This window comes from Danio rerio, chromosome 23 (assembly GCF_049306965.1).
Source record: "Danio rerio strain Tuebingen ecotype United States chromosome 23, GRCz12tu, whole genome shotgun sequence".
Classification (NCBI taxonomy): domain Eukaryota; kingdom Metazoa; phylum Chordata; class Actinopteri; order Cypriniformes; family Danionidae; genus Danio; species Danio rerio.
The window spans coordinates 45,203,870-45,215,000 of NC_133198.1; the positions used below are offsets into that span (position 1 = coordinate 45,203,870).

The 11,131-nt window shown below is 39.2% G+C and overlaps 1 protein-coding gene across 1 annotated transcript in view; it reads left to right on the top strand.

Moving 5' to 3' along the window:
* Positions 1–405: 405 nt before the first annotated feature.
* The window catches only part of scp2b (sterol carrier protein 2b), a 24,638-nt gene continuing 13,912 nt past the window's right edge, over positions 406–11,131 (top strand). The window contains exons 1-3 of the mRNA NM_001006093.2: positions 406–548; positions 5,334–5,433; positions 8,443–8,572. Coding sequence (NP_001006093.1) covers positions 526–548; positions 5,334–5,433; positions 8,443–8,572 — 253 coding nt within the window. The 5' untranslated portion in view covers positions 406–525. The remainder of the gene's footprint in view (positions 549–5,333; positions 5,434–8,442; positions 8,573–11,131) is intronic.

The window sequence follows — 11,131 nt, forward strand, 5'->3', positions numbered from 1 at the left end:
ACCCCCAATGTAAATACTAATACCTAAAATTTCAAAGGTGCACCTCATAGTACCTTAAAGATACAAAAATGAGCCTTAAAAGTAAAAAGTGTACCCCTAAGATACCAATATTCACCTGTATGGTACAACCAATATTCACCTGTATGGTACAATAGTTTACCTTTTGAAAAGGTAATGGCCCAGTGACAGATTATGTAGCTTTCTAAATGTGTAGTAGCTATTTAACCCATCTTCAACCCTCCTGAGGGACCCAGTGTCCTGCAGAATTTATTTCCAACCTGCGTCAACCCAGCTGTTTATTACCAGAAGATTCAAATGGTGAAAAGCAATTGCGTATGGAAACTGTGAACTTTGCTGTTCGATCGGAGTTTGATTGTTTAGGTCTGACTCACGGCTGCGGAATCCGGAAGTAGCTTTCAGATACAAATGTCCTGCTGATTGTTGGCCTGCAGATCACCTGTCTGACTCTCTGTCTGTCTTTCTGTCTGTCTCTCTCTCTCTGTCTGCCGCTCACATACAGGAATAATGCGCGTCCCGCAGGTGTCCAGGTGAGAATGATGATGATCGGATATGTGTTTACATTCATTGTGTGTTGATGATCATAGCGCGTGTTTGGAGACTCAGAGCTGAGTGTGTGACAGCAGCAGCAGATGGAGGTCATTTACATGCGGGACTCATTCATTAGAGTATTTCTGCTTCCCATTTGATTATACATGAATTATTTAGATTGTTTTAGATGATTGTTCTTATATCTTTCTTCATCCATTCATCTTTATTTTCTTTCTATCTATCTATCTATCTATCTATCTATCTATCTATCTATCTATCTATCTATCTATCTATCTATCTGTCTGTCTGTCTGTCTGTCTGTCTGTCTGTCTGTCTGTCTGTCTGTCCCTTCATCCATTCATATCTGTCTGTCTGTCTGTCTGTTTCTTCATCTATTATCTATTTTTCTTTCTCTTCATCCATTAATTTGTTTCGTCTGTCTGTCTCTCTGTCTGTCTGTCTACTTGTTTAGCCTGCATTTGTGCATTCAGTGTAAGCTGCATGGTTAATCATTTAAAGATCAGGATCTCAACACCCACGCAACATAAATAATAAATGACGGTGATTTGCAAATGTTTATTAATCTTTCAAATTGCTGAATTCAAATCTGTGTTTGATAAATGGTTTGAGTTACTTATGAAGTTACAGACAGTCAAATAACGCAGAAGTACCGGGATAGCAGTCTATAGCTTTGATAAAAATACTGACGTTTATGTTAAAGATTAAAATCACCATCATGTGCTTTTAAAAATGATCATCTAGCAATGAAACAAGTTTTATGAGTGAATAACTGAATCATTTATCGAAAAAATAAATATGGGTTGTACAAATGATAATGTTAGATTTCTACATTTAGAGTTATAAGCAACAGTAGTAGTAACAGTGAATTATTCACAGTACTGAATATTTTACAGTATATTTTTATTCAACTGATATATATATATATATATATATATATATATATATATATATATATATATATATATATATATATATATATATATATATATTCATTCATTCATTTTCTTTTCGCCTTAGTCCCTGTATTAATCCGGGGTCGTCATAGCGGATTGAACCGCCAACTTATCCAGCACGTTTTTACGCAGCGGATGCCCTTCCCTTCGCAACCCAATATAAATATTAATATTTATTATGTCAATTAAGTTCTTCCAGTTTTACATTCATTTTACATTCTAATTTACCTGCATTTTTTATTTTGTTTTACACTACTAGACACTATACTTATATAGTATGTTTTCTTTGAAAATAAAATTAACTTTTGTAACATCAAAATGGGACTTCTCTTCTAAGATAAAATGTTGAATGTATTTACAAAAAATGAGAAACGTAAAAGACTAAACTAATTTAATTTAAATGAGGCAATTAAAAAAGCATAAAAGCTAACAAAAGCTGTACTCGATATTTAATTAAATGTGTTTTCATTTAGTTTTTAATTAAGTTGAAGTTTGAAGTTTTTAATTATTTTCAGTGTTTTATGAGTTTAAATAAATCCATTTATATTTTTGGCGTCGATGAGGAAACATCTCAAAAGCTCACTCCAGTTGACCTTGATATCCTAGATAAATAATTTGTGTAGCTGTAACAGTTTTTTATCTGCCTGATGTGAGGGTTTATTTTCTTCTTCATCTTCTTGTTCTGAGGAAGTCTGTGAGTAACTCCACATGTGACCAGTTCATCAAGAGATCTTTGTGTCTGGATGTCTTCCTGCACTTAAATTCTTGTCCTGAACTTAAATCAGCCCCGTTGTTCGTTTTTGATTGCAATATATGAGGTCTGGATGTGTTTCTGACAGCTGTTAGGGAAAGATATTAGGATATGAGGCTGATTGGATTCAAATATGTTTTATGGTCAGACTCAGCAAAGTTGCTTGTAATGTCCTCCTGAAATCACAATGAAGGATTTGGGTGGTGGTTTTAGTATGTTTTCATTAAGGTCATTTATGATTATTGTTGTTATAAACTACTGTGCACCAAAACAAAGAAAATCATGTATTTCTACACTGTAAAAATGCGGTTCGATTTTTAAGCATGAAGGAATCAAGGTAACTTATTAGTTTATTGCTCAAAAATTATGCAAACAAATTATTTTAATGAAGTTTAGTTCAATCAAAATACGGCTGAAATTGGTCACTTATTTAAATGTAAGCGCATGTTCAAGCAAATGTTATTTGATCATCTGCATATATAGGATCATAAACAACTTCTCTGTCTGTCTTTTTGCCTATCTATCTGTCTGTCTGTCTGTCCGTCTGTCCGTCCGTCCGTCCGTCCGTCCGTCCGTCCGTCCGTCTATCTATGACTGTCTATGACAGTCCATTCGTCTGTGCGGCTGTTCATCCATCCATCCATCTATTGCTATCTTTCTGTCTTTCTCTTTATCTGTCTGTCTTTCTTTCTCTTTGTCTGTCTGTCTGTCTGTCTACCTACCTACCTGTCCGTCCATGCTGTCTGTCTGTCTGTCTGTCTGTCTGTCCACCTGTCCGTCCGTCCGTCCGTCCGTCCATCCGTCCGTCCGTCTGTCTGTCTATCTATGACTGTCTGTCTGTCCATCAGTTCGTCCGTCCATCCATCCATCCATCCATCCATCTATTTCTATCTATCTGTCTTTCTTTCTCTTTGTCTGTCTACCTACCTACCTACCTACCTACCTACCTATCTGTCTGTCCGTCCGTCCGTGCTATCTATCTGTCCGTGAGTCCGTCCGTCCATCCGTCTATCTATGACTGTCTGACTGTCCATCCGTCCGTTCGTTCGTCTGTGTGGCCGTCCGTCATTCCATCCATTTCAATCTATCTGTCTTTCTTTCTCTTTATCTGTCTGTCTTTCCTTCTCTTTATCTGTCTTTCTTTCTCTTAGTCTGTCTGTCTGTCTACCTACCTACCTGTCCGTCCGTCTGTCCTCCGTGCTATCTGTCCGTCTTTGTGTCCGTCCGTCCGCCTATCTATGACTGTCTGTCTGTCTGTCTGTCTTTCTGTCCATCCATCCGTCCGTTCATCTGTATGCTGAATAGCATGCTGAATATTCCAGAGCAGTCGGCCGACTCAACCCCACGTGTGGTCAGATGTAGTGACGAGCTGCAGCCAATGAAAGAGCACATCAGCATGAGCTGAATGCCTGTGTGTTCAGGAGCTCAGCAGAAACATCTGTGATTGGTCAGAATGGGCATCAGTGCACTCGCTTCATTCTGCGTTAGCACAGACATGAGAGGAGGATATATTAACAGTGGAACTAGAATTCTGTAACTATTAGAATTACCATACTACTCATTCTGACGGTTCTTAAATAAAACGCCATATTGTCACAACATATTTACATTCAAAGCTATTATTGAGATATTAAAATTAAGCTTTGAATGTCTGACATCATATTTAATGACACCATTACCCTAAAAATATAATCTTTTTTTTTTGTAATACAGCCTATAAATACGTAGTTAAGATACTAAAACACTTAAAGTTCTTGGCTTTCATTTTCACTTTCAAACAGGAGCTATTTCACAGCACAGAATATGCTGTTTTGAAAGATATCTAAAGTAAATTGATGTTTTTGCCATCAGAAAGTTTTGTTTATGTTAGCAGGAAGTTGCCAGGCAAGAAAATGCACACATATTTAAAGTCACAGTGAAAAGTATGAGACATGCTTGCAGTCATTTTGACCAATATGGTAATTTAAGGCAGAAATGCTCAGTTCTTTACTGTTTTGTAATAAAAAAATAACAATGTCAGAAAGAAATACACTAATAGTTAGAAAGTTAGTTATGTTAGTTTTATTTCAAAGAGTTATAAAATTACAAAAATTAAAAACTCTCTGTGTATCTATCCACTGGAACCTGCAGATGAGTGATTAATCCGCTGGTAAATCAGCTGATTTGACGATGTTTTTAAATGCTTTCTCCCAAGCTTGAAACGCTGTCAGTGATGTAATCCGCACACAAGCAGCCAATAGTGTTCAGCTTTTTCTGACGACTCCTCCCTCAAATTTTCATTGGCTGTGGTTTGGTAGCTTGAATGAGCTGATGGGGAATGAGTTGTTGTCAGATCATGTAGTGTGTGACCCCCCTCTTGTGGATCGTTCACGGAGTGTTGCGTAGTGTGAACACCACAGAGATTAAAAGACACAAAGTCAGGTCATGTAGTGTAAACGGCACAGCGATCTGCTGATGTTTAAAATCATGTAGTGTGAACTAGGCTTAAGGGAACCCTTAAACTGATAATCAACCCATCTCCTGTTAATCACAGTGTATTAAAGGGGCAGTTCTCAGATAAAATTATAATTCTGTCATCATTTACTCACTCAACCTTCACTTATTTCAAACCTGTTTCTTCTGGTGCACACAAAAAAAGATATTTTAAAGAATGTTGGGTAAAATAGCCAAACAAAGCCAGCAAAAATTAAGAATACATAATAATTTGATGTCACGGCTTTGCAATCAAAAAATGTCATTATAGTGGGAGTCAATAGGTCAAAAACATAACGAAAGGGTAGTAATTTATTTTTTCAGAGTGTATTATTGAGATTTAAAATATTTTTAAAAGCATTTTCCTAACATAGGTGTTGAAATAAGATTTGTCACTAAAAATCATTCTATTTGCTGAAATACTGAGAAAGTTGTTGCCAAATTAAGACTCAAAATCTCCCCAGAGTAAATGAAAACAACCAAACAGCACTTTCAGTTTTCCAGTTTCGGGCGAACTGTCCTTTTTTAAGTGTGTTATTCTTCAATCCCCATTTTCTGACTTTCTCTTTGATGTTGGTTGATTCCAGCTCTGCACGGGTCCAGGCGGTGTTGACCAGCGCATCTGCGGGTCTAGAGGGCTTCAAAGCTCACGCCGTCTTCCAGGAGATCAATAAAAAGCTGCAAGAGGTACGAGCCGCTCGCTTCATCTGAATTCGTAGGTTGTACTGCTAAAACTCTTAAGCCCGGAGGAGATGTTGGGATGGATCTGAATTAATGTTATTATCCACCTTTAATCATGTCAGCAATGATCCTCTGTCAGGTTTCAGATCTGCTTCTGGGCTCTGGCTGGTTTTAATGCAGACTACAAAGTTACTGGGTGCTGAAAGGATCGTCATTTCAGTAAAACCGAATCCCTTGGCCTTTTCTAGATGATGTCGTTTTATGTGCTGTTTTACTTTCTATGAAATGTTCGTGATGGGAATGTATCTGTCTTTATTAATCTGGGTTCGCCACAGCGGAATGAATCGCCAACTTATCCAGCACATGTTTTACGCAGCAGATGCCCTTCCAGCTGCAACCCATGTCTGGGAAACATCCATACACACTCATTCACACACATACACTACTGACAATTTAGCCTAATTCACCTTTACCGCATGTCTTTGGACTATGGGGGAAACCGGAGCACCTAGAGGAAACCCATGCAAATGTGTGGATAACATGCAAACTCCACACAGAGACACCAATTGACCCAGCTGGGGCTCAAACCAGCCACCTTCTGGCTGTGAGGCAACAGCACTACCTACTGCGCCACCGCATCACCCTAACAGTAATATTGTGAAATAATATTACAATTTTACCCAAAATCCCAAATTTTATTTGTGAATACATTATAAAATCAGTTCGTTCCAGTGAAGCGAAGCTGAATTTGAAAACCGTCGTGCTGCTTCATATTTGTGTGGAAATCATGACACGAGTTCAGTAGTTGAAGGTCAGTAAGAAATGATTGCTTTTCTTCAGGAAGAATGCATCGCATTGATCAAAAGCAGAAGTAAAGACTTTTATAACGTCACAAAAATGTTCAGTTTCAAATCAATTCTCTTCTATTCATCAAAGAATTCACAGATATTCTGAAGAATGATGGAAACCAGCAGCCATTGATATTCATATAGGAACAAAAAAACTGCAACACTTTAGTTTAAAGGTGCTGTAATGACGTTTTTGACTCTTCTAAAGTATAAAAATAACATAATATGTTTGCAGATATTTAAGAAACATGCCAAGCGAATATACTCGTTTATCTGAAAAACAGTGCTGAAGTCAGATATTCTGCTTTAAAAATGTGTGTTACGTGCCGGAACGGCTGTCTTTGTTTTGGTCATTTAACCCGCCCAATGCCAGTTTAGCCAATTATATTTTAGCACCCTGGGTTGCCTTGGTGGACAGCATATTTAATTTATTCAGTCATAAAGGCTCTGAAACCATGCATCCGTGAACGAAATGCGACCTCGGGTGGACAGTTGCAGACTCCGAAATGAGATGCAGATTCAGAGTTCCACATGAGGTGGTTATTAAGTAGCAACTAATATAAATATTACGAATGTAAACATTAAATGAGCAGGTTACATTGTAGCCAGTGTCATGACAACACGCTACATGAAGAGATGCGCAGTGATAAGCAATTTGGCGGTTTGCACCAGACGAAACACGACAGAAATGTAAATACAGCCAATCAGAAGCACAGAATAGTGCACTCACTGCACTCCAACGAAATGGTAAGGTTTATAATCTACTTAATACATATTAAACCTCTTTAACATGAGTGACAGTGTTCAATTTCAAACGGATTTATTTTATTTTAAAGATCTGAGATGAACTATCTGCTGCTGCTTTCAGTAGTATGGCAATAAATATCCTGTCAAATGGCTTTAAAACTCACACTATTAGCATTTACTAGGGGTGTCAAAATTAATTGTTTCTTCGGTGCACCGCGATGCAGACGTGAACAATTCGGTAATGGTTCAGTAATAATCATAACCGGTTATTATGTACTGACGTCATTTATCTCATATGGGCTCTGTCGCGAGGGAGGTGAGTGCTAGTATTTACAACACTCCAGGAGCCAACTCAGGGCCGGCCTGTGGCATAGGCAGTATAGGCAAATGCTAAGGATGCTGTACGTCCAGGGGGCGCCAGAATTGAGCATGCTTAAGTTGGTTTTGTTTTCAATATCCCTAATACATTCAGTGATGGATAGCAATAACTCAAAAACCTCTTACCCTAAAAAGATGTAAAGTGTGTTTTCTACAAAAAGACAAAGCTGGTTATGTTTCACAGCTTTTTTTTTTTTTTTTTGCTTAACATTACGACCACTGCTCCGTTTAAGCCCTCGCAATATGCGTTTAGCCGGGAGAGCTCGCGCTGAGCAAAGCTCTCAGTAAGGGACCGTTGTAAAAGTGCTTCTTTTTATTTATTTTTTTTTTATTTTAAATAAAAAAATATATATTTATATTTATATTATTTTTTATTTATATTTTTATTTATTTATTTATTTATTTATATTGCGAGGGCTTAAATGTGTGTGTGTGTGAATGTTTGTTTGTTTGTTTGTTTGTTTGTTTGTTTGTTTGTTTGTTTGGTGCTGTCTATGTTTGTGTATGTGTGTAAATGAGAGACAGTGTGGTGCTGTGTGTCTGTGTGTTATACAGACAGCTTGTTATAGCCTCCCCAAAAAATATAACACTGTCTATGGAAAGCATCGTCAATGCACCGTGATGCACCGAGATATCGAATTGAACCGAATCGATGGCATGATAATCATAACCGAACAGTGAGACCAGTATAAGTTCACACCTCTAGCATTTACCACTGACAATGATCACCTCAGGTGCACCTCATGTGCTTTATTCAGTTTTCTGTTGTTCGGCTGTGACAGAGCCGTTTCTAAAATAGAAGTTTCAGGTGTTTGTTACAACAAAAACTCCTTTTATTATGTAAAATATTCCTTCTATTGTGAGCCATTGTGTTCTGTGTGTGCGTCCATATACGTCAATGTGTTCATGTGTGTGTGCGTGTATCTATGTTTGTTTGCACATGTCTCTGTGTGTGTGCACATCTATGTATGGATGCGCACGCTACTGTGTGTCTCTATGTGAATAGGTTTATGCATATGTGTATGTGTGTGTGTGTGTGCAGGACGGAGAGCAATTTGTGAAGAAGATTGGAGGTGTGTTTGCCTTTAAAGTGAAGGACGGGCCGGAGGGAAAGGAAGCCGTCTGGATTGTGGATGTAAAGAATGGAAAAGGCTCCGTTCACAATGACAGCGGTGAGTGTGTGTGTGTCAGAACAGACTTCACAATGACAGCGGTGTGTGTGTGATGCACAATGACAGTGGTGAGTGTGTGTGTGTGCAGTGCAGACAGTATTGATCTGCAAACTGCTGACATTTCCTACTCATGGGTGTCTCAGCTGGACTCTTCTAGGTCATGTGTGGTTATTTTAAGTGAAATCGGCTGTTTGTAGTGGTCTGAGGTTGAAGGAGAGGATCCTGATCTTCTGCAGACATAATTTGACATTTTCATCTCTTTGTGAAAATCGCAATGACGTTTTTGTCAAAATAGAGTTATTGACACATTCTTATTAAATGACAACTTCTTTATATTATGGAATGTTTTTTTAAAAATATTTTTTATATTTTAAGACTTTTTATTAAAAAAAACAAAAAAAGAAACAAATGTTACACACTCAGGGCTCTATTTTGACAGTCCTTCCAGCCTAAACCACGGCGAATGAAGCTCTGCACAAGACTTTTGGCCAGCGGAGAAATTAAAATGGTCGTGCCCAACTGAGTCTGGTTCTCTCAAGGTTTTTTTTCTTCACTCCCATCAGGGGAAGGTTTTTTCCCTCTCCGTGGTCGCCACTGCCTCGCATGGTTCAGGATTGGTAGAGCTACGCATCGATGAATTTGCTCTTCAGTGTTTGAACTCTCAGTAATGATTAAATCACACTGAACTGAGCTAAACTGAACTGAACTTAAACACTAAAACCTGAACCACACTGTTCCAGTTACTATGACCATTTATGTGAAGCTGCTTTGACACAATCAACATTGTAAAAGCGCTATACAAATAAAGCTGAAGTGCAAAGCGCAGGGCACAAACGCATTCAGGGCGTGTCAGAATCCAGTTTTTGTTAATATAAGGATGGAAAAATCCGCTTTGCGCCGTGCACATGGTCTAAAAGGGTTAAGTTTATTTTCTTAATTAGTTATAGGTGTGTTTTGAGAATAAACCAATCAGAGTCTCATTTTAGGGGTCCCCAAAGACATTCTAGGGCCTACAACCCACCAACTCTTCACTTTCGTCCCAAACCCCCCCCTCATCACATTCATCTGCGACCCTAAACCACCCCCCAACCATCTTCCCTGCTTTCATCCGTGCAGTTCCAACTCTTCTCTTTCTCTTCTCAGACACCCCCCTCCCTTCTCCATGTCCTCCAACCAACCACCCGACCTTCCACTCTTCTCTTTCATCCCCAACAGCAATCACCCCCCCCACCCACTCCCGGGTCTTCACTTTTGTCCACAACCCCTCTCCCGCCTTAAATTTTGTCCATGTCGTCCAACCCCCCAACCTTACGCTCTTCTCTTTCATCTGCGACAACCCCCCACCCTAGTTTCCACTTACATCTGCGACTACCATAACCACACCACCCCCACCACACAGTCTTCAATTTAGTCCGCGACTACAACGCCCCCCCACCCCAAACTCTTCACTTGTCAGAGAGTGTCTGCGTGTATTAGAGATGCGCGGATGGGCTATTATTTCATCCGCAACCGCATCACAAAACTCATCCTCCGTCCGCCATCCATCCGCACTAACATTTTTGACCAAATTTTAAAACCGCACCCGCCCGCCATCTGCTGACTGAGCTCTTTATTTGAATGGCTTATTCCTTTTCACTATTAAATGAATGTTTCTTTATTAATTATTAGAAAATAGAGAATGACTTTAATGACATGCAGTTAATTCAAACGTGCAAGTCAAATCCAGCATTAATTGACGCTTTGAAGTGACGCTAAACAATACGAGGACGTGTCGTTTCACTTGATTCAATTCCTCGGTCCTTGAGTCTTTTCCTTGCGTCCTTCCCTCGCATCCTATAGGGGTGGAAAGACGAAGAAAGAAAGCAAGGAAAGGAAACGAGGATACACAAATAAGAAATGAGAAGCATAAAGCTCTCAGAATATCAGCAGTGAACTCCGTCTCCAATTGGCGCACAGGGACAAAAATAAATAAATAGCCTAAATTAAACGCACTGTACTGTACATTTTTTTTTTATTATTGTAGCCTAATAGAAAACGCATTTTGACACATAATTTCAACATTCAGATGAGAGCGCCTGGCCTCAATGCGCCCTGCTGCACTGAAGGAGCGCTCGCTCGCAGCGCTTGTTGCTGGAATGCATAGAATTCTCTTGGCAAGGTGCTGTAGACGTGGGAATGACTGGCCTTGTTTCTCCTAAAAGGAAAGTAGATTTTCCTCTGCTGATCCGTCTATACGGAAGTTTGTAAAGGAAGACTTCTGTACTTCATCCAGAATTAGTGTATCCGATTCCTCCTCTCATTCTGTGAAGTCGGTTCTAGGCTTTTTCGTTGGTTCGCCAGCTATGTGTACAAAAACAGTACAACCGCCCACCACCCGCCCGAATTTAATTAAAATTGTATTTTTCGTCACGTCATCCGCCCGATCCGCGGTTTATCCGCGGATTCCGCGGCTGTAACCGCCATCCACACATCTCTAGCGTGTATACATTTGAACTCTGAATTATTAGCCCTGCTGAATTTTTTAGCAGCCCCCAATTTCTGTTGTGTTGAATGTGTGTT